Below are 25,514 nucleotides of genomic sequence, written 5' to 3'. Positions count from 1 at the left end.
TTTTAAACTAATCATTCTCGTTAGCATTTAAAAAAATCTTAGTCAGTGAGTAAATTTTTAATCTATCATTTCAGTTTGCTTCATGTCTTACCATTAGGGGCTGATGAGCTAGATGTTAGGCCCCTTAAAACAACAACAACAATAATAATAATAATAATAATAATCATATTCATCATTCATCAGAGGTAGTTTGACTTTTGAAGAATACAAAAATGTCCATTCGACACTCCACATCATGCAATGTGCGTACGTAAAAGATCTCTGGTGGCACATTGGTGTTAACCCAACAAAATCAATTAAAACTCAGCTGTAGGTTGCCCAGCAGTTCAGTTTCTTTACCATCTGGTAGAGTAAAATACAATATCAGATTTGACATTCAGACAGGCTAAACATCAAATCATAATGCCTGCGAATAATACCTGAGGTCATATGACTTTTATTATTATTATTCAGCCATTAATACCAGAACCATATAGTAAGGGTTGGCCCGTTTCTTTGATGTGAGTGTTGCCGCCTTGTGGTTGCCAGTCAGAGACTGCCGTTTCGAAGGAAGAATTGATGGTTATTGGGATAAAACTTTAAAGAATACTAATGTAGCAGGCCTTGTGGCTCTACTTTCTCTATCACATGGGAATAATTATTGTATTTCCCTGTTTTACTGTCTTCTTTCACTAATGTAACAAAATTTATTTCTTGACATAGTGTTTTATGTAAAAGTTGGAAAAAACCCACTTGTTATACTTTTGTTCCTCGAACATACATTTAATAAAAACTGTTGTATGATATTCATATTTATGTAATAAATGAACTGGTCATATCCCATCCAGGGCCAGAAACAAATGAAACTTAGCCAACAACATCAAATGAAATAGATCTTGTTCTTTATCTTACATGTGTATACTAGTACTTACACTTTTTTTTCCAGTCTCGACTGACCTTTCTTTTGTTGGGGATTACTAAATATATACAATATGTATATAATTTATCATAATTTTTGATGAAGAATGATGTGACATCAAACATTTGACCATATTGATCATTTGGCAACTTTCTCTTTTTAGTCTCTTTTCCTGACATTTTAATCACTTTTTCCTCTTTTTATGGGATGTCTATCACTCCTATCCCCGTTGTACGACAATTTTGCATGCATATATGCCAAAACTACTGTGAAACAGTAGTTCCAATATCACATTTTACACTCATAGTTCGCAATGTGTTGAGGTCTCCTCACGCACTATACTCAGTGTGTACTCAAGTTCTAAGTAGTACCTTTGTTGTTATATATGTTATAAACGCCACTCACATTACCCGCCAGGTTCATGATGAGAACCTTGATTGGGGGGGGGGTTTGAGGTGTTTCACACGCCCAAGGGTATTTTCCTCAGTTCTTCGTTGATTACCTCAAAGGGGCTCCTTAGGATTTGAGTGGATGCTCACTATAAGGAGTGGCGCTGGGGGATTAAGTGGAACAAGACAATAATATAATACTTTGAGCTCATTTATTGTTTATTTTGTTTTAGGTGTCTATCGAGGCTGGGAAGAAGTTGGGCCCTCAGCACCATGTTATTGATGTTGCCAACATCCTGAAGCTTTTCCTCAGGGAACTGCCTGATCCTCTACTGCCATATAATTATCATGATCTATTTCTAAGGTATGTTACTCCTGTAGAGAGTTCGGAGCTTAAAATGAAGTACAACTTAGATGGAGCGTGCTGTTGCCAAATCAACTTGTGAAGATTGCACTCGAGTAGGATATCATAGTTCCAAATTTATTGCTTAAAGTTTTAAGTCCATTCATAAATGGACATTTGAAGGATGCTAAGTTAAATAAACATACCTTGATCACTACCGTTGCTCTCAGATAGTGGATATCGTCGTTGTCGGCTGCAACTCGAATCCGAGTAAATATATTCTTCAGCAGTTTAAATTTTCACACTCACAAAGCTTTGTGAATATGTTTCCTATGGCTTAGTAGCCTAATCTTGGCATGAAACATGCAGCCACACAGATCACAAAAAATGGTTGAGGGAGGGCGGAACTGAGCTTGGTGGGGCTTCCATGCTCGTTTATCTTCTTCACGTCGCCGTTGTTCCTCTTCAAACACCGAAACTGATGTAGAAACAGTGTCACACCAAAGTGTATGATTCTCAGCAAACGTATCCCAGGATTGAGTGTTAATTACAGCTCTGTTCAAAGTATGCTTTAGCTGATCCTTGAATTGCCTCAAAGGGGCTCCATGAGGTCTTGTGCCGGAATAGAGCGCACCATACAGAAGTTGACGAGGAAGCCTGGTTTCACTCATGCGATGGACGTGCCCTGTCCATCTGAGATGGTGGCCAATGATGGTAGCCTCAATGGCTATAGCATGTGCTTTCTCACAAACTGCAAGGTTGGTGACCCGGTCCTCCCATTCGATGTTGAAGATGGATTTAAGTTTCTGCAGATGGAAGCTTTTTGATATCCTGACGGTAGAGGGTCCATGTTTCACAACCGTAAAGCAGTATTGATATGACAACAGCATGGTAAACTATGATCTTGGTATGCATTGTAAACTCCTTATTCATGAAGACACGACGGGAGAAACGTCCAAAGGCTGGGTGGGCAGCACCAATTATCCTATCAACATCTTGTGAGCCGTTAGCATTTGTTGAGAGGATACTTCTTGGATATAAAAAGTGGCCAACCTGCTCCAGTGGAGTATCCACAATGTAGATATTGAAAGATGGGAGCTTCGATCCAGGTGCAGGCTGTGAGAGTACTTAGGTTTTCTGAACATTAACAGAGAGCCCAAAACGATTGCAGATTTCCAGATCATAGAACTCTAGGTATAAACAAGTCTGTTGCTCTCTGCATTTTTCCTGGATTTGCCTTGCACAGATCACATCTGTTGTGCCTCCGGATGGTCGAAAACCACACTGCGACCTGGGTAGGATCCTCTCGGAAATAATATGCAGGCAATTGAGCAAAATTCTACAATAATTTTAGCTACTGTAGATAGCAATGATATACCGTGATAGTTGCCACAAACACTACGATCACCTATTTTTTTTTGAAAAGAGTAACGATAGTGGCATTTTTCAGGTCACTAAGTACTTCGCATGTTTCCCATATTAAGAGGAAAAGTCTAAGAGTATGAAGTCTGATCTTTAGAGATAGGCCTCAACTTTAAATCAGTTCCAGAGGAATGTTACCTGGGCCAGGAGCCTTGGCAGGTTTGTTTACTGAGAGCAGCATTGAATTCCTTGAATGTTGGTGGAAGAGCCATCCATGGTTGTTGGGGATGTAGAGGCACTTTATCGAGAAAGTCTTCAGTTGCATTTGAACTCCGATTAAGAAGAGTGGAGAAATGTTCTTTCCAACGTTTTAGGATTTCTTGACTATCAGTAATAACATTATTAGCAGCTTTCATTGTCCCAGAGGAGGCGTGAGTTGGGTCACATAACTCCTTTATTCCTGCATAGAAGTTATGCAGGTCTGTGGCATCAGACATACTTTGCAGTTCCTGAGCTTTCTGATGCCACCAGTTGTTCTTTCTCTCTCTTATTTGCTCCTGACTTTTATGCTTGAGTTCGAGAAAATGCTCTTTCTTTGTGTCTGAAGATGAATCTTGAAGGCGGGATTGATGGGTTTCTTGTTTAGCATTGATGACACACAAATTCTCATTGTTGTCATCAAACCAGTCGTTTCTTACATGTTTCTTAAAAACAATGCTTTTCTCGGCTGATTCTGTGATTATCTTTCCACAATGTAGCCCATTCCTGCTCAACATTCTTTGTAATGACTGGAGCACTTACCAGCACAGAGATCATGTTGTAGAAATTCATGGCATTGGGTCCATCTGGAAGTTTAGATGTATCAAACTTCTGCCTGGACAGGGTTTGAAAATGCCTGGGTGGTTTACGGTGCAGACTGATTCTACAGGGTGGCGCACGAATAGTCGACACATTTAATTTTAGAATAACAACTTCATTTTTCACAGGAAAGTAATGAAATTTTAGACACAGGCAGCTTGGACCCTGGAAATACATTTTACTATATCACAGGTTCAACGTTGCCTGCACTGTGGCGGATAACCTCTTCAAGACGAGTACGCATGTTTCTGACGACTTTGCGGCACAGGTCTTCATGAACATCACTGCAGAGCTGCACAATCCGAGCATGCATTTCCATGGGACTTTGAGGTCTTGAAGCGAAGAGGTTTTCTTTCAAATAGCCCCATAAAAATAAATCACAAGGATTTAAATCAGGGCTTTAAGGAGGCCATGAGAATCCGCCATTATTGTTGTACTGTGGGTAACGAAGAGACATTACACGATCACCAAATACTCCTCTCAAAAATTCAAGATCATCATTAGCTGTGTGAGGTGTTGCAACATCTTGTATAAACCACTGCGTATGAATAGGGATAGCGAGAATTTGAGGCATGAATTCATTCCGCAGCATGTCCTTGTATCGCTGTACATTGACTGTCTGACTGAAGAAAAATGGTCCAATTAACCCATGACTTGACAGAGCTACCCACAGACTCATTTGTTCTCCATACGTGTTTTTCCTTTTTTTTTTCATGAATAGTGTCTGGTTTTTCTGTAGCCCAAAACCGCACATTTTGTTTATTAACTGCCCCGTTGAGATGAAAATAGGCTTCATCAGAGAACGAAGTGTTAAACAGCACTTCATCTTTATCTTGAGTCCATAAGGCGCACTGCAATCTCTTCTGCCTATAAAGATCTGTGAGCTTGTGTAGTACAGTCATTTTGCACGGGTACAACTGAAGTTCACCGTATAACATTCTTTGAACTGAATGGCGCGATATTTCACTTCCTCTTGAAGCTCCCCGTCTTGACTTGTATGGGCTACGCTGCATGGCGACCCACAGGAGACCGAACTGCTGGTGCACGTGATCGCTTTTTTTTCCTTCACACTGCCTTGTTTTTCAATGTTTCTATATAAGCGAAGGATGGTGTTCCTTGCTGGTGCCCACCTAATTTGAAATACAGCTCGAAATTTCCTTTGTGTCGCCGTAACATTTTTTGATTCGCAATAAAAAGTAACTATTTTGCCGCGCTGCTGAACGGAGAGTAGGCCGTGGTCGGCCATGGCAGAAAGCTAACTGGAATGCAGGCATTTGGAGACAAAGCAGCAGTGTCACCTCTACAGATATTTCCATGAAACAGGGAAGGTGTGAGCAAAATTTTAACAACATAGAATATAAGTTGCATTTTATATTTGCTTTTCAAATGTGTCAACTATTCGTGCGCCACCCTGTAAGATGAGAGAATAGCAACTTGTGATCCGTCCAGCAATCATCAACATTTCTAGCTGTCCTGGTGATTAGGACATCCTTCCTGTCACATTGTTGAGTGATGTAATCATAGATGTGCCACTGCTTAGACCGAGGGTACATCCATGGGGTCTTGAGGCGATTAGATAGGTGAAACTGTGGATTAGTTATGTAAAGTTCATGTTTGGTATATAGACCGAGAAGCAACAATCCAATGGCATTGCAACTACAGAGTCCTTGTTTGCCCATTACATTTTCCCATATAAGATTATCCTTCCCAACTCTAGCATTGAAGTCACCTAGTAGGAAGAGCTTATCTTTAGTTGGTACGTTGAAGTTGGTTGTGCAAAACAAGTTATAGAACTGGTTTTTAGCACCTTCATCAGCATGTAATGTAGAAGCATAAGGAGAGATGAGAGTGGTATACGGAGAGTTAGACGTCTTTCACTACCTGCATTTGGGCCCACCGAGCTCGATAGCTGCAGTCGCTTAAGTGCTGCCAGTATCCAGTATTCGGGAGGTAGTAGGTTCGAACCCCACTGTCGGCAGCCCTGAAATGGTTTTCCATAGTTTTTCATTTTCACATCAGGCAAATGCTGGGGCTGTACCTTAACTAAGGCCACAGCCGCTTCCTTCCTACTCCTAGCTCTTTCCTGTCCCATCGTCGCCGTAAGACCTATCTGTGTCGGTGCGACGTAAAACAACTAGCATTTGGGCCTAGTGGATAATCTTGTTTCAGTCAAGGCAGCTACATCAATATTCAATCTAGAAAGGTCGTGGGCAAGAAGAGCTGATCTCCTTTCAGGTCTGTCGCTCTCTTTCGTGTCGAGCAGTGTTCGGACACTCCACATTGCATTTATAAATTGTTTTTCTTGATTGTTTCCAAATTGAAGGCTTCCCGTTTCTCCTGAGAACCTGCCTCCACCATCCTTATCCTATCGCCGTTGGACTTGGAGTGAAAAGTGACAGCTCAAGAAAGTGCCTCTGGCGTGAATTTGTTTAAGGTGGATCACAGCTTGCCAAGAAGTGACCCACACACTCCGATTTCGGAATCCTTCACCACGTTATGTGTGCACGAGACATATGGTGTCAATCACTGAAATTGCAATGGACTGCCGCTAAGTCGAGAAAAACCGAGTGGCGCCTTCATAATCAGTCCGCCCGGGTTCTTCTCTTCCGCTTCACTTGCCGTAGTGAAGCCCGTCTCCTCCGCTGAGTTTCAGTAGCATTTCCTCTACTGAGGGACCATCAGCCTTCCTAAAGAGTCTCGTCTGCTCAAAGCCATTGGTCTTTTTAGATTGTACTCTTATTTATCCCCGAGCCCAGGGCTGCCTCTTCCGTCATCTCCGCCGTACTGAAGTCCACCTTCTCCGCCGCAGATACCGTTGAGGTCTTCACTTGTAACCCTGAGCTGGGACCCTTACCAGATGTCACATACCAGGGCGCATCTCCCTGGGTAAGGTTGCCTACTAAGAGGGTCCCTTCCTGCTACCTAGCAGATGTACACCTGTGATTTTTGGAAGATCTGATGTTCCTGCTTTGGATGAAGTGTGGTTTCAGGAGATGAGGATGATGTAGGAAACCTTATTAAAAATTGTCCATAGTCGTTCTGCAATTTATCTACTTTCCACAACTCCTTTTCTATGTTTTTACGGAGTTCATGAAATTTGTCCAGTTCTCCACTGTAATATTCTTATAAGCATTAGCTGTTAAAGTCTCCACATCATTTTTGTTGAATGATATGTAATGATTAGGGGTCAGAAGTTCATGCCCTAAAAACTGTGTAAATGTAATTTTGAAAAGGAAATGAGGATAATATATGAAATTGCAGAAAATAGTGGGTATTTCAAGAACTATATTACTAGAATTAAATAATAAACCAATATAAATGCTAAATAAGGAGCAGAAAGAAAAGAACATGCCTGTGCTCACATTCTAAAACAGGTACTCGTATGGATTCAAGAAAATTTAAAAAAATACTGAATCGCCTATAAAACAGATAATAATTATATTAATTTTATATAATATGCATATGCAAACAAATTTCACAAATCTGGAGTATATTGTATTACATGTCAGGAATGCAATGGGCAATACTTGGGTCTATCAGGTAGAAGTACTGAAATCAGATACAAAAAACACATAAATGCAGTTAAACACAGGAGATTCTAGGCAACGGGAGAATACATGCAGGAATTTACATATATAGAAAAAGATATCAAGGTTTTGCATATGGTCAAGAAAGGCAAATTTATGGACATTTTGGAAAGAATATGGATTTATTTGGCACAAAAAAAGGAATAGTGAATTAAATTTAAATGAGCCAATGAACAAAGAGAATGTATTATTTAAATTAGTAAGAAAATTCATAAGAAGAGATGAAAGAAAATATTAAAGCCACAACATACTGTATTTACTCGTATATTAGACCCCCCTGGCTTTTCGAGACGAAAATGAAAAAATAAATCTTGCGTACAAGCCCCCCCCTCCACCACCATCGTAATTCGTCAGAGAAGAACGATGATTCCACTTCGAACCAGGCACAAGCCTTACCACAGCTCTGATGACATCGCACAAATTTGTGAATAGTTTCGTCCGTACGACCCATGCAATAAAAACACTCGTCAAAGTCATGCAGTGCGTCTGTGTTTCATATTTAAGAAATGTCTGCCTCTGTAGCGTAGGCCTACTGCAGCTCTGCTGATGTCGCACAAATAGGTAAATAATTTCATGTCCGACCCACTCATTGCAAGCGCGCATCATTCATGTATATGTGTATATGTGCTTTGTAGTTAAGAATGTCCGCCAGCTGAATGGTTAGAACAATTAGCTTCCATTCTCAGGAGCCTAAGTTCAATTTCTGGTACCATATTGTCAGATATTTACGAATGGCAGGAAGATTTATATGCGGCTCTTCCATTGGAGGCCTGTCTAAAAAGAGCTGCACCACTTAATGATGAGTTTACTTTGGTTAAGAAATATTCACGGTTGTTGCTGTTAATATAGCAGGCAAGATCATTAATAAAGTGATCTCTTAACTCGGGCCAATAAAAGTTTAGTTGTTGTTAGAACTAGGTTTAAAACGTGATAAAAACAATCCAATCATAACTGTTGTTTTACTCACCAATGTACCTCACAAATAATAATAATTTTACGTCCCCACTTAACGATTTTCGGAGACTCCGAACAAAACATACTATGCGTTAACCCTTCAGCGCTGACCTCTATACGTGGCATAGACCCTCTTTTCTTCCATAGCCGCCGACTTCTATACATAGACCCATACACGGTTTCGCATTTACGGCTATAGCACAAAGAGTTTTGGATATGCAAAATGTTTTGTTTCCAAGAAGAAATCTTGGGGTTTGTCATTGTTGTAAATAAGAATTGAAGATCGTTAAAATGTAGTTGTTTTGTCTGTAAGTGTGAGCACTAATCTCTGTTTGCTTCAATCTTTCCCACAGAATAAAATAAGGAAATGATGATCTGAGAAGTTTGTCTTTTTGCGTGATGTTCTTTGCTCTATTTTTACCTTGAGAGTGTGGTTTATTTATTATATTTGTCTTTATTTCTCAGCTTGAAATATTTTCGTAACTCTCCACGAGCGCTCTGTGTAGGCATCATTTAGTGCTGCTTTCTGTCATACGATACGAGAACCAGTTTTGCAGGGTATATGGCTCATTTGAAACACAATGTCTCGACCTTTAATCTAAAATATGTATCGAGACGGTTTGTTATTCCCCTCATTCAGTTTCGTCCTGCTGCTTTCAGTCTCTCTGCAGCTTCATCAGTCCGTGTAACGCGTCCCGCTCAATGGTTATCTCCAGCCGTGATTTGACTGACAGCAACATGCTTGAAGTATTGTATAATTCAGATGAGAGTTTAGTCGGAAGTAGTAGTGACAGTATTAGCAGTAGTGATCATGAAACAGATGATGTGGCTGTGGTGGATGCAGTGGTAAATGATGAGAGTGATGATGAGGAGGAACCAGTACTAGGAAATTTTATGCGGGAGACTATGGATAATTATACAGGTCAAAGGGAAGTTTTCAAAAGTGAATTCGGATTCCAAAATTCTCTAATAATATTCAGACAAGTCACAGGAACAAACATTGAGCAGTTATTTTATCGGGTTCAGCTGGTGGAAGGTTTGTTTACAAACTACGTTCGCTCAGACGGGGAACGAAATATTCAAGGCCGGCGCGCATCAGATAATACAGTTCCAAGGTTGCAGGAAAGACATGTTATCAGAAAATTAGCACCCAAGAGTGAGAAATCCAAACCTCAGAGATGTTGTATCGTGTGTTCAAAACAAGGCAAAAAAGAAGACCGCGGTGTATTGCTGCCAGGAGTGTGACTTGGGTCTCCGTTTCGAAGAGTGCTTCGAACTCTTTATCACACGAAACTAAATTACTAAAGTAATGTGAAACCATTATGTAATTATCTGCATGTACATAGTTCTATCATAAAGAATTCCAAATTTTGTGAATATCGGGCTACTCTTCTTGTAGTAGCGCTTTAAGTGAATCAATGTATTTCATTTGCGCGTAGTTGAAATCTCATCCGGCCGCGGGGTAGGAAGCTCTTTAAATGGCTGCGACGCTGAGGGGTTAATGAAAAAAATTGAGACAACGATCGTACAAAATTAAACATTATGATAATAAAACACATTACTGCCACACCTGTAGATATTTATAAATGCGGTAAACTTTTTTTTTTTTTTTTTTTTTTTTTTTTTTTTTTTTTTTTCTTCTTTTACCATATTTACGCGAATAATCCCCGCATATTTTTTTTTTAAAATATTGAGCCACAAAATTGGTTTGCTGGTTTTATTTGCGTCAATGTTTGCAATTTTTTTCAAAATGAACCTTCCTAAAGTTAGGGTGACCGGGCGAGTTTGGCCGTGCGCGTAGAGGCGTGCGGCTGTGAGCTTGCATCCGGGAGATAGTAGGTTCGAATCCCACTATCGGCAGCCCTGAAGATGGTTTTCCGTGGTTTCCCATTTTCACACCAGGCAAATGCTGGGGCTGTACCTTAAGGCCACGGCCGATTCCTTCCAACTCCTAGCCCTTTCCTATCCCATTGTCGCCATAAGACCTATCTGTGTCGGTGCGACGTAAAGCCCCTAGCAAAAAAAAAAAAAAGTTAGGGTGCGGGGATTATTCGCGTAAATACGGTATTTATTTTTAATCTTCCCGTCGTGGAACTTCTGGCACAATGTGGGCATTTCACAGCATACCTAACCTAAACAACGCAGAGGTGCCAACTGTTACGGATTATCCGTAATTATTACGGATTTCCCCTCACGATTACGGCATTATGGTCAAAGGGTAAATTATTACGGAAAAGCGACATAACAAAAATATACTTTCTACGGAAGAAATAAGGAAACAAGGGAAAATGAATCTTTTCGAGCATTAGTACTCGACTCTCTCCATTTCAGTGCTTGTGAGTTGGCAACGATACTTATTACATCGTCACTTTTGCTACCCATCAGTATCGTGAGATTGGTTGTGAATGAAGGAACTCTACTGTGCTATTCTTCACTGAAAAATGTAATCTTGTATTATTGCAGTATTAAGTGTACCTGACAGTAAATCTCCCACAGAAAGAGTTTTCAGTGTTAACACATTCACGCCCATCATCTGAACTGGCTATTTAAAGGGCTGGCCCAGCTATTCCAGCTTTTAGTGACAGAGCAAACAACAACGAATTCTTTTCACAATTTCTAAACTAAACAAGATATGGAAACAAAATTTTCCACATACCTTAATGAAGTCCTCTAGTATCTGTGTAGGGTGTGGTAGGTAATGTCATACTTTCCTGGGTGAATGAGAACGCCACACTTTCCACAAAAATAGCGTGTTTCACTAATAATTTTATTTTTGAAGCGCACTTTGCACCTTCTTGAGGGGAACTACTTTATTTGATGGTGGAAACTTCAAGAGAATATGCTCTTTTCTTTTCCCATCTAACCTAAATGGTGTATCCTAGGCCGGTGCTCTTTCTGGCGGCAAAATCGCGGGATGTTGACTTGGAGCTGATGAAGTAGATGGAGCTGAGATGTCGGAGAGAGGTGACTGTACTTGGATGTTGAGTTCAGTTTGCACCTTTCCCCCCGTTTGAGAATTGCCTGGTGTTCCTTTAGTTCTTTTGGTACACCCCTATTTGACCATATTGTTCCACACACGGCAGTGTTCTGTTCCTGTGTCCAATGCTATTGTAATAATTGTCCATATAGATTGTATACCCCTGGCCAAGATAATTTTCAAGCAGCTGAAAAACTGTGGTTTGTAAATTCGCACCACTTGCATCATTTATATTGTCCCCACACGTCATGATTACACTTCAGAACGCGATTATACACATGCTTGTGCAATCACAAACCAACTACGCAGCTAGTTGGGCCAGCGCTAGGCTACCTTCAGAAACAAAACAAAAAAAGTGCATTGGGAGGGAAAATCGCCGTGGCCATGTGGTTTCTGGTGAGTAGAAGCATTCATAACAGTATTACCTTCACCTCTCTCGCACATATTTGTGACCAAAATAGATCCCAGCTGTGTAGGAACGGCTCCAGTTCAAGGTTGCGCTTATCCGGGCTAACTCGGATACGCTCTACAGCATGGTCACGCGCTATAGGCAATAACTCGGATACGGGCGTGAATGTGTTAATAGGAAAAAAGAAGAAAAAAACCAGAAGCACTTCAGGCCTACAAAAATGACATACTGAAATCGCTTTTTGTTCATAAGGTGAAAATGTCCTCACAGTGGGAAGGATGCTATGGAAAAAGTCCCACACAAAAGCACCTGCTGCATGGGAAACAAGTTACAAAGAATATTTTATGACAGAACTAACTGGTAATGTGCAAATTTATTGTGAAATAGTATATATTTTAGAATAGATTGTTGTAGGGAAGGGCAAAGAGGGTGTCGTTATCCAGAAGGGATGAGAGCTTTGGATTTGACTCCAAAATTTTTCCGGAGGTTAGGGGAGGGGGATTACGGAAAAGTCATTTAAAAGGTTGGCACCTCTGACAATGCAATCTCTCTTATCTCATTTACAACTGTTTAGGTAAATCCTGATGTGATAAATGTGGAAAACAAGCATGAAATATATTTTAAAATAAGGGTTTGGCTTTCAGTAGCCGCAGTTATGCAAAGAACGCTTCCAGTCACTATGTATTACATTTGGAAGTACAACTCGTAACATACGCTAGTTCTCAGCTGGTGGTTTGGCACGCTTTCTGCAGCACGTCTTTATTCGGAAGGAGTGGCTTGTGGTTCACATACACAAACTCTCCAGAAACCATTTTGGAATACTGTAGATTCTCACTGTTTGGACTCAATAGTCAGGAACGAAACTATATTTAAAGTTTCAAAAAGACGGGACCTCAAATGGAGCGATGCATGGCTGACGAGGCTTCATATGGAATGACAACTTGCCGGTAGCAGGGAAGTTGGCGACACAAGACTATAATTCAAATGAAAGCAGTGATTGGATTTACTTAGGTTTACTGTGTGGTAAGCCTACTGCTCAACTGACAGAGATGAATGACTGGCCATTAAGTTCTTTTATGTCAATATTGCATAATATGATAATTTGATACTCTTAACCCCTTTTCTCTCTATATGTGGTTGTGTATGAAGTGAGACGAATTTTCGTAGCCAGTTTTTATGATCATATGCCCTTCCTGACATCAACCTAATCATAGGAATTAATGAGACGGAACGAATGATGTGATATGAGTAAATATAACTGACTATATTTACATTATATGTAGGCCTAAAGGTTGTGTTAACCATTTATTGTCTTTTTACATTTAAAAATACTGCCTTCCGACGAAAATAGCCAGTATAACTCAAATACATTCGTAAGTTTTTTTAAACAATAGTGTATAACGTTTACATGTATAATTCATAGCTCTTTATAACCTAGAAGCCATGTGTTCACTGCACAAATTTTGAGGTTATCGCATATTGGACACACACACACACCACTCTACTTTTTTTTCCTGTAAAAGTGGAAGAAAAGGGGGTCTAATACCTGAGTAAATACGGTAACTATAACATCTCACCCTTCTCCCATTTACTCCCCCTCCTCTTCCGAACAACAAGTGGTAGTGCTCACTATTCCCCATCACCTCGCTCTCTTTCCCCTTCACAACCGGCACTCCGTAGCAAGGCCATACATGTCTTGAATTTTGAGGAAGATAAGGCACAGTGCACAGACACAATATTTAATAGACAGCCACAAAGGGAGTTTGTTTTTCAATAGTCAAATAAAGTCTTCTTTTCATATTAACAAATGGCGATTCTAATTTTTTTTGTAATTTTTAGGTTTATAGGACATAGTTTGTTACGATGGCTCGCATGATTCCAAGACTTACAGTCAGAGGTCAGGGTCAAATATAGTTAGACATAATAGATACACTCAGCAAGTCATTTTCAATATATCTTCATATTAAGGTTTTCTGTGTTGAGTGGCAGATAAGTGTTTTTATTTTTATCCTTTTTGTTTTATAGAGCACACTAGGATAGCAAAACAACATTTAAGCTATGGATTAGCGGAGATGTTCAACAAGAGGAGTTGCAATTATAACATTTGCAGTGGCAGACACATTAATTCAAATTGAGAGTAGATGCTTAGTTTATGGCTAGTTGTTTCATAAACGGTTTTTTAAAGGTGTAGTTAATTTGACAAATTTGTTGTTATTCAGATTGATGAACGACCTGCATAAGCAGAAACGTTAATACACAGAGATCTTGATGTTTTATTGAATTGACATAGAATAATTTTGTTCTCAGTTACAGGTGGTAAATATTTATTTGAATGATGTGCAGATTGTAATTTATTTATTTGGCAGGAAAAGATAGTGCTGTTAGATAGTCCTAGAAGTGATTGGCAGATGAAACAGTTTAAACAGCCGCTGAAGAAGAGAACAAGTAGGTTCTTGAAGCATGTACGGAACTTAGCATAATAAAGACTGTAAAAAGTGGTGTCAAGGTGGAAATATGTGATTTAATTGATTAGGTGAGAGATTAGTTTGAAGTCAGTACAGACCCAGATAAATCAAACCATTCTTATATCAACAGTGAAACAATATCTGTAAATGTGCTAACAATACAAAAAATGGAAAGGTTTTAAATCACTGTCTCAAGATGGCGGCATGTGCAGAAGGGACTCTGAGTGTTATGCGCAGTATTATTATATTTTTGGTGGTAAAGAGTGCAGTGCAGTACTCCAAAAGTGCTACAATCGCTTCAGATAACCCTCCTGGATACCTGGAAAAATAATTCTATTGGAAAAACTTGGTGAGTGAAAAATGTACTCTTAGCGGTTTGACGTGGTGCAGTGCTGAAAGTCTGGGGATGGCAGCTATAGGTCGGCCTCGGCAAAGGGAAGGGAGCGGTGCTGTCGGACTGCCTGTAGATAATCGGCCACTGCTGTGCTTGGCACTTGCCGTAAGTGGGGACATCGAATTAAACCCGGGTCCGCAACAGTGGTAGGAGGAACCAATTATTTGTCCACTGTAATAATTGCTCGCTAAAAGGCCATAGAACCTGCGCAAAAGTCTCAGTGTCTGGATTCAGAAAAAATAAAGAACTGTTCCCGTACATGGTTATGCTGGAAGTGTGAAATGCCGCCATTATCAGACTCATTCTTTACAGTTACCAGTGATACGCCCAGTGACTTAGTAAATAATTCTAAATGTACATATGTAAATAAAAATACCTATATCACTTTTTGCCTTCAATGCATGCAGTATTATGCGACCTGGACGGTTACAAAATATCCACGCATCGCTTGAAAGCCTTGACCCGACCATCGTATGTGTCAATGAGACATGGTTGTCCAGCAAAATTAATGACTCAGAAGTGTTCCCTGACTCGCTGATATTGTTCCGTAAGTACTGATCCCACCGCTCTGCAGGGGGAGTTCTAATTGCAGCCAAGCCAGAATGTCATCCAACTCAAGTTCATCACCTGGAGACAGGAGCCGAAGCACTGTGGGTGGAAGTGACGTGCAACAAACACAGATTTCTCATTGGATCAATTTATCGTGCCCCTAAGTCGTTGCCGGAAATTAACAATGAACGAATCCTCTCTCTCGAGCGTGTGCAACATGTACAACAAAATTACGATGCCATTTATATTGGAAGATAGGAAAACGTAAAGGGGTCCACCTTTTCAATACAAAAATGTTATAGTTTATTTATAACATGTATTTGCACTTGGAACTAGTTTTGACGCTGTTTGGCGTCATCATCAGCCAAAATGTGGGAAATAGGCCAGCATGTAGGCATTTATATTACACAAGGCGTTACATTAAACAATACACATCTTACAAGGAGATAAAAACAGGGACGAATATAGAAACAAATGAATCGTTGAGAAAGCAAAAGTTGTACATATTAAAAATAACCTTAACCACACATCTTGCAGTGCGAAAATATTCTTCTTGAATTATTCCTGAATATAAAACACACGCGCACACATTTCTGAAGAGCCAGCAGGCAGGACAAAGTAAAGTGAAACCTTAAGAGTTCTTCTGAGAAGAGTTCATCATTTTTTCTATGTTCCGACTAACTAATGAAGTCTCCCTTGAGTTCCTGATAAACATACACAACAGGAAATTCTCCTTCACTCTCAACAATAGCTATAAAGACCAACGGTAAATTTCATTTTAAATATTGTGCAGAGACGTGAAAGCATGATCTTGAACATGATATGACTCCTTCATTTAACCCAATTTTTTTTTACACAAGGTGTTACATTAAATAATACACATCTTACGAGGGGATAAAAACAGGGACGAATGTAGAAACACATGCATCGTTGAGAAAGCAAAAGTTATACATATTAAAAATAAGCTTAACCACACAACTTGCAGTGCGAAAATATTTGCCTTGAATGATTCCTGGATACAAAACGCACGCACACACACTTCTAAAGAGCCAGCAGGCAGGAAAAAGTAAGGTGAAACCTTATGAGTTCTTCTGAGAAGGGTTCATCATTCTGTCTATGTTCCGACTAACTAATGAAGTCTCCCTTGAGTTCCTGAAATATTGGTCTAAATGAATATAGAGGTTTTCAGTGACATCTAGGAAAGAACCTTTGTTTAGAATATCTAAAACCTCAAGATCTTGATTTATTTCAGTAAAGTTGTGCTTAAATTCTTTTATATGTAGGCCGACCGCGGAAAAACGGTTGTGTTTTATGGCATTGACATGTTCTGCATATCTGATTTTAAAGCTGCGTCCTGTTTGCCCTAGGTAAGAACTTTTGCAGTCTTGGCAAGAAAACCTACCGTATTTCACGGCATAATCGTCGCCACCGCGTAATCGTCGCATCCTTTATTTTCAATACAAAAATCGGACTTTAAACCTTTAATTACATAATCGTCGCACGTCCAAATTTTGTTCACTAATCTGGTTAAAAGGTAAATGGAACTGCAACGTAAGTTGCACATGAATGCGCAATTTAAATACGTGTATGGTTTATGGGCAATTTGGCAACACAGTCACGTTTGCGACATGTTGCACAACGTATAAATAAATAATACCGGTATATGTACGACGCACGGCTTACCGGTAGACTATCGGCAGTTTGACAACGTGGTCGCGACAGTGTACTATTTATTCACCACCTACATATTATGCTTACCGGTAGGCTATCTGCAGTTTGACAACATGGTCGCGAGACAGTGTACTATTTATTCACCACCTACATATTATGAGTTCCCATTTGAAATACGTAAGGCTGTAAGTTATCGCTTATCGGCAACGTCGCCAGGAAACACCGGCTAGGTAGGTTGAATGGACCTCGAACCAGCCCTCAGATACAGGTAAAATTCCCTGACCCGGCCGTGAATTGAACCCGAGGCCTCCGTGTAAGAGGCAAGCACGCTACCCCTACACCATGGGGCCGGCTCCTGTGTTATTGCGCACGAAGTGAAATCCAAGACGATAACGCAGATTTCCACGGAATTATTCAGCCGAATTATTTACGATGTCTCAGTTGTCATCGCTACACTCTTATCTTACTACTACGTCATAAGTGTCCGGGCATGGGATGAAAACTTTTATCCAAGCAGTCAAGATAATTATTATCCAATGCTATTAAAGTTTTATTTTATAAACTCGTCAGTAATGTAATGTAAAATCATCAATAACTGGGAAGAAATATTAACCTAATTACCGTATGTTTAAAAGAAATTGAAAAAAATGAATGTTTGTTACTGACGTCTCGGAATACAGTCAACTATACAGTAGATCTACACTGCGCTAGCTAGAGCTCCGGTTTGCGAGCTTTGCGCAAGCGCAGTAGTGTGTTGCAACCAACGAGCTAAACTGATAAATTGTTGCATGCTTCCTTGCTGCCTAACAGTATTGGCTGCTCTGGAATGGACAGATCACAGATGCATTTATTTGTTTCAGATTTACGTGATTACTGTAGACATGTGTGCGTGAGAATTTAAGTTTTTAATTTGTGTTTTGGGTGTTTGTAGAAATAATTTGTTTTAATAGTGAACAATTACGGAAAGTCATTTATATCGCAAAACATTAACGTGTGAAGCATTTATAAGCGATTATGGGTAAATATAGAAACTATTCTGTGGGCTTCAAGCTAAGCGTAATTGCCTTCGCTGAACAGCACGGGAACAGAGCTGCAGAAAGAAAATTTTCTGTGAGTGAAAAGTTGGTGCGTGACTGGCGGAAAGTAAAAAACAAGCTAAAAAGCACAAACCCTTCTAGACGCGCGTTTAGAGGTCCTAAAACAGGGAAGTTTCCTATAATTGACGAAGAAGTGTTTAGGTACGTCAGTGAAATACGTAACAATGGCTGCAGTGTATCATATGAAATGTTACAAATTAAGGGACAGGAGGTAGCGCGCAAACACAACATACCGGTAACTCAGTTTAAGGCGACTCGTGGGTGGATTAAGGGGTTCATGCGACGACACAATCTGTCAGTGCGAAGGAGAACAACACTAAGCCAAAAGTTGCCTGCTGATTACACGGACAAGATTGTAAATTTTCACCGATTTGTCATACGTTTGCGCAAGGAAACTTCGTACTTGCTTTCTCAAATCGGTAATGCCGATCAGACTCCAATCTTTTTTGATATGCCTCGCAACAGCACTATTGCGCTAAAAGGATCACGGAGTGTAATAATGAAAACCAGCGGTAGTGAGAAGTTGCGATGCACGGCAATGCTAGCCATTACAGCTGACGGGAGAAAGTTGCCGCCTTACATCATTTTCAAGAGGAAAACGATGCCTAAGAATATACAGTTTCCCCGTGGAATTCATGTACGAGTGCAACCAAAGGGTTGGATGGACGTAGAACTCATGCTGGACTGGGTTAAAACTGTGTGGAATAGAAGACCTGGTGCACTACTAAAACAACCAGCTCTGCTTGTTTTAGATAGTTTCCGAGGTCACCTCGTGAACGAAGTGAAGCAAATTCTCACTACAAATAAGACACGACAGATAGTCATTCCTGGTGGCCTAACATCTGCTTTGCAGCCACTAGACGTATGTGTTAATAAACCCTTTAAAGACCACTTACGTCGATTTTACAACGAGTGGATGATGAGCGGCGATCAGCAATTGACGCCCGCCGGAAATATCAGGCGTCCACCCTAGGACTTGTTACGCTCGTGGGTGAAGAAGAGTTGGGATCTTATACCACCTGAACTAGTCTCCAAGAGCTTCAAAAGGACTGGGATTTCGAATGCACTAGACGGTTCCGAAGATGATGCAGTGTGGCAGGGAGACGAAGAATCTGATACTGGTATTAATAGAGGAGAGGACGGCGCATCAGATAGCGAAACCTGCGATAGCGACACCGAAGATTTGGAATAAATTGCGTACCGGTAAGTCCGCATTTCACAACAAAGCGATAATTTTTTGCAAGTGTAATATTTTAACTTTAATACTCAAATTAATGACAAATTAACTTAATACGTTCATTTTTATTTTCAGGTTGGAAAAACGTTCGCCGAATTGTTGCGAAAAATTATGAATTTTGTTTTAGACTATTTTAATTATTTTGATGTATAAACGCGAGTATTACGTGCATCTTAAATTTGTATCGAATACAATTTAGTTATAAGTACATTTTTTGAGTAATACAAATACTGGTATTAAATATTCATCGTATAATGGTTGCACCCTACAATTTTTTTCGAAAATTTTTTGGTATAAAAAGTGCGACGATTATGCCGTGAAATACGGTATATACACCTGATTTAGAAAAAGGACTACTTTTATTTATTGACCTGTGAAGATTACAAGATTATTTTGTGCATCTATAGAATGGTGTGTTAATGAAGCTATGTAATATAGAGAGAGACTTTCAAAGGTGGTTAAGTGAAGAAGTTATATCATGTTCAAGATCATGCTTTCACATCTCTGCACAGTATTTAAAATACAATTTACCGTTGGTCTTTTATAGCTATTGTTGAGAGTGAAGGAGAATTTCCTGTTGTGTATGTTTATCAGGAACTCAAGGGAGACTTCATTAGTTAGTCGGAACATAGAAAGAATGATGAACTCTTCTCAGAAGAACTCTTAAGGTTTCACCTTACTTTTTCCTGCCTGCTGGCTCTTTAGAAATGTGTGCGCGTGCGTTTTGTATTCAGGAATCATTCAAGGCAAATATTTTCGCACTGCAAGTTGTGTGGTTAAGCTTATTTTTAATATGTATCACTTTTGCTTTCTCAACGATGCATTTGTTTCTTCATTCGTCCCTGTTTTTATCTCCTCGTAAGATGTGTATTGTTTAATCTAACACCTTGTGTAAATTATTGGGTTAAATGAAGGAGTTATATCATGTTCAAGATCTTGCTTTCACGTCTCTGCACAATATTTAAAATGAAATTTACCGTTGGTCTTTATAGCTATTGTTGAGAGTGAAGGAGTATTTCCTGTTGTGTATGTTTATCAGGAACTCAAGGGAGACTTCATTAGTTAGTCGGAACATAGAAAAAATGATGAACACTTCTCAGAAGAACTCATAAGGTTTCACCTTACTTTTTCCTGCCTGCTGGCTCTTTAGAAGTGTGTGTGCGTGCGTTTTGTATCCAGGAATCATTCAAGGCAAATATTTTCGCACTGCAAGTTGTGTGGTTAAGCTTATTTTTAATATGTATAACTTTTGCTTTCTCAACGATGCATGTGTTTCTACATTCGTCCCTGTTTTTATCCCCTCGTAAGATGTGTATTATTTAATGTAACACCTTGTGTAAAAAAAAATTGGGTTAAATGAAGGAGTCATATCATGTTCAAGATCATGCTTTCACGTCTCTGCACAATATTTAAAATGAAATTTACCGTTGGTCTTTATAGCTATTGTTGAGAGTGAAGGAGAATTTCCTGTTGTGTATGTTTATCAGGAACTCAAGGGAGACTTCATTAGTTAGTCGGAACATAGAAAAAATGATGAACTTTTCTCAGAAGAACTCTTAAGGTTTCACTTTACTTTGTCCTGCCTGCTGGCTCTTCAGAAATGTGTGCGCGTGTGTTTTATATTCAGGAATAATTCAAGAAGAATATTTTCGCACTGCAAGATGTGTGGTTAAGGTTATTTTTAATATGTACAACTTTTGCTTTCTCAACGATTCATTTGTTTCTATATTCGTCCCTGTTTTTATCTCCTTGTAAGATGTGTATTGTTTAATGTAACGCCTTGTGTAATATAAATGCCTACATGCTGGCCTATTTCCCACATTTTGGCTGATGATGACGCCAAACAGCGTCAAAACTAGTTCCAAGTGCAAATACATGTTATAAATAAACTATAACATTTTTGTATTGAAAAGGTGGACCCCTTTACGTTTTCCTATCTTCCATTCTCAGTTCAATGCGGACAAAAATATGAAATTCTTAGGTTTAAAAAAAAAAAGCCATTTATATTGTCGGTGATTTCAACCTAGAAATTACGTGGTCCAGAAATGCTGCACCTGTTCCAAATAACCCCCTCGCCAATAAATTCCTTTCCGCTTTCTATGATTTATTCCTTCATCAATTAATGTTCGAAGCCACGCGTATTACGCAAACAACACGCTCAACCCTTGATCTTTTCCTAAGTAACATACCACAGTCCGTCCAATCTCTTAATACTATTCCTGGATTCTGTGACCATCAGGCAATTCTCGCAACACTGACCCGTATAAAACCATCCCCCAAACTCCATACCAGAACAGTTTATAATTTTTCCCGAACAAACTGGAATGATCTATCCACTTTACTATCCGACCGCCTCCCCGTTCTCACCTCAGATTTCACCGGCAGTACTGACATAAACAAGATATGGAACGACTGGAAGAAAATTTTCTTTCAATGCGTAGGAGAAACCACACCAACAGTAAATATAACCAGCAGACGGAAATCTCCATGGATTACCAAGGAGATAGTGCGAGAAATTCGAAGAAGGGACCACCTGTACCAGAAATGGAAAAGAAATCCAACCGATTATGAGTGGGAGAAATACAGGCTGGCTAGAAACAAGGCTAAACAATCTATCAGAGATTCCTACGATTCTTACATCCACAGTCTCAACACCAACTCCAAGGAATTCTGGGCTTTTCTCAGAAGTAAAGGTTGCAAAAGAGCTCCATCTGTATTTAAAAATAACGGTACGGCAGTCTCCACACCACAAGAAATTGCAGACACCTTCAACAGGAAATTTAAAAGTAACTTTTCCGTCCCTACTGAGGAAGAGAACGTGCTGTATTCGAGGACAACATCTACCCCTCTTTTCCCTCTAACCAACCTGTATTTCTCAACGAAGTAAAGGAGGGCCTTCTGAAAACAAGACCTCATGCCGCGAACGGGCCGGACCGAGTGCCAGCAAGAATTCTCAAGAATTGTGCAGTCGCCTTGGCGCCCTCTCTTTGCTTTGGAGTGGAAAGAAGCCAACGTAGTGCCAGTTTTCAAAGATGGAGATAAGGAAAACGTAGACGATTACCACCCAGTTTCTATAACATCAGGGGTCTGTAAATGTATGGAACGTCTAGTTGCTAAATGTATGTTGGATTTTCTCAAGGAGAGAAACCTGCTGAACTCAAACCAGCACGGCTTTATTCCGGGAAAATCCTGCACAACACTTTTAACAAAAGTCATTGATGACAGGCAGTTCTCTTTGCAGCAGACTGATGTCTCACAAATAGACTGTGTGACTCTGGATTGGAGTAAAGCTTTTGACCAGGTGTCACATCAAAGACTTCTGTTAAAACTTAGCAACTACAGCATTCAGGGTAAACTGCTGTCATGGTTGAGGTCATTTTTGGTGGGTCGAACGCAATGTGTTGTGTACGGAGGAGCCAAATCAGACCAAATCACAATTACTTCTGGAGTAATTCAGGGCAGTGTGATAGGGCCCCTCCTGTACGCGATTTATGCTCTCGACTTACCGGATTGTGTAAATTTGACCATGGCGCAGTATTGCAAGCAATCAACTTCATTTTCCGTATCAAAATTTAATCACTTAAGTTTTACAATATTTCAAATTCTTCCACCGTTTTGATACTTTTTTTGCCTTTTGGCAAATTTTGTCAACAGTACATGTTTTGTTCCTTTTTTAGGAACATCCTCAGCTGTTATTGTAGCTTAGGTGAATTGCTAAGATTTTAAACACGTTAATTTGCAGATACATTCACTTAAAAACTACTAAAAATACCAATTAAATTAAATGATATTAAAAACAATGTGGGGGTTAGTGTGTTAATGATATGAGAACGGATGATTACATGGTTGGTCAGCTTAAAAACTATGTCTATTCATTTGAATAGTTGTTAAAAATTCTGTTACATTAAAATGTCTGTTTGCGGTTAAAAGTTTTAAAAAAAATGTTTGACTTTGTAACACTGTTCAAATTATTGAATGTTTTATCTTCTCTTCCTTCCAGGCAAGTTGTTATATATTGTGAGTTTGCTTATGGTGCCTTGGATTGAGTCTAATGTGGAACTTGAAGCTGATTGTTGATCAGTATTTGTGAAGGGAGCTTCGTTTCAATTTCTGAAATGAAATGAAATAAAATAAGGAAATGGGAATTTGTTTTAGAAACATGTGTCTTTCCTTAATAACTAAATGTGTAGAAAGTTCTTTACCTTGCTATTTTAGACTCCGATTCTACTGTGACCCTGGAGGGACGTTTGTTGCTGCTTTGCGTCTTGTATGGTAATGGTGTGTGTGTTCCGTTGTATGCTCCTCCTTACGGGGAGGCGAGGTTGCGGAGAGGAGAGGGGGGCGTGTCGGTTACTGTCACGGCATCAACTTTAGAAGGGCTAGTATCAAAACGGTGGAAGAATGTGAAATATTGTAAAACTCAATGGCGCAGTATGCCGATGACAGTCATTTACAGAGCCATGAAAAACAGTGATGATATTGTAAAATTCCAATCGGATCTGGATAGTATAGCTCTGTGGTGTGAGGTAAATAGAATGTATATAAATATTAAGAAGTGTAAATATATAAGACTAAGCAGTGCTAAACAGCCACTCCAGAACCAGCCTACTTTATGTGGAATCCAACTGCCGACTTCTAACTCCATCAGACTGCTCGGTATTCACATTACGGACAATCTGAAATAAAATAAACACGTGGAGGAAGTGAGGTGTACGGCATACAGAGCGCTAGGTTTCGTCCGTAGATGTCTCTCGGGAGGAAGAAATAAAGCCCTATGAACGGCTTATATTTCCCTAGTGCGGCCCATACTATTATATGGCCTTCCTTCCTGGCATCCAGCGACGAGCAGAACGCTTAATTAACAAACGCATCCCCTTAAACACAGCCAGGTCATTGCCACCAGTGAACTAGGTATGTACACAAATAGATGTAGCTTTCCTTAGGAAATCCCTCACAGGTAACACACACCTCTCCCCTTTCCACTGCCTGCACCTCAATTACCGCTCTGTTAAAAGAGGCCAAGGAGTTATTCTTGTCCCTCCCTTCGCTAGAACCACCTCATATTTAAATGGGTTTTATGCAAGGGCCGCTCGTACCTGGAACCTTATACCATCAGAGGTAAAGCTGCTTCCTCTTCCTCACTTCCTCCGCGAAGTAAAGAAAATGTATATGTAAATAGAAACCCATATACGATGTATATAACTTGTATAAATTAGAATTGCAAGAAGGATGGGTGCAAGTACAGGTGTATGTGGGCGAATGTGGGAGTGGTTGTGAATGAGTGTGTATACAGGGGTCTGAGTGAGAGTATAAATGTCTGGGTGTTCTTACTCTAATATTTTCAGGATAAATCAAGATAATTATTATTCTTAAGGGTACAGTGTTTGTAGTGTAAATATGTGAATTTAACATTATCTACATAAATTTATATGTAAATATTCAGTAGAGATCATGTACACATGTGGAGATGGAGGCACTTCCGTGTATTCCATCTACCACCCCTAAATTGTACATGTACACTTTAAGGAAAATAAATAATAATAATAATAATAATAATAATAATAATAATAAATCATTTCTAGACAAGACGTGTGATCTTATTGTAAAGAGGAAGGATCGGTGTACCTCGGCATGATGACATCAGGTGATGCAGTAGTACCTCCATATTGTAGTTGTAAAATAGTTGAGCTGCGTGGCTGTGTGAGGAGTCATACTTCTGTGAGTATACGGCAGAAACAAATTAAAATGGTGAACATTTCCGAAAATGTGTTTCAAAGAAGTGGGAAAAATATAAACCTTTTGCAAAATGTCTGAACATATGACGACAGGTGGTTTCAGAATGATCAGAACGCATTGGAGAGGTTAGAGTAGCTTGTCAGAGTTCCTAAAAGTCCGAAATCACCAGTGCTGCTTGTCGAAAGGTTTATCGCGACTGTCTCAAATTTAACAACCCAGTTGTTGCAAATCGGCAATTTAGAAAATGCCTTACCTTCCACTTCGAGGTTACTTTACACACACATACATTATAAATTTGGAAGGCATATCCGCTGCATACACGCGTAATTTAACAACTCTATTCATAAACTCATAAAATATGGAAATATCGCTCAAGTAGACAAAGTTAAGTATCTAGGTGAAATTATTGAACCAGCAGGTTTAAATCAGCGAGCTAACAAAGAAAGAACTGCAAAGAGCATACAAAGTTACTTGGAACATACACAATAAAAGAAGAGAGACTAGTTGACCTGTGTAGAAACCATAATTTAATCTCAAAATCTACATGTTTTAAGAGGAAACCTCAAAAACTCAAAACATGGAAACACC

General features: G+C 39.6%; 1 protein-coding gene across 1 annotated transcript in view; it reads left to right on the top strand.

Annotated features, from left to right (window-relative positions):
* The window catches only part of LOC136884169 (uncharacterized), a 168,172-nt gene that overhangs the window by 59,630 nt on the left and 83,028 nt on the right, over window positions 1-25,514 (top strand). Inside the window, exon 3 of the mRNA XM_067156206.2 lies at window positions 1,521-1,651. Coding sequence (XP_067012307.2) covers window positions 1,521-1,651 — 131 coding nt within the window. The remainder of the gene's footprint in view (window positions 1-1,520; window positions 1,652-25,514) is intronic.

Source organism: Anabrus simplex, chromosome 12 (genome assembly GCF_040414725.1).
Source record: "Anabrus simplex isolate iqAnaSimp1 chromosome 12, ASM4041472v1, whole genome shotgun sequence".
NCBI lineage: Eukaryota > Metazoa > Arthropoda > Insecta > Orthoptera > Tettigoniidae > Anabrus > Anabrus simplex.
This window is presented reverse-complemented; position numbering and strand designations above follow the sequence as displayed.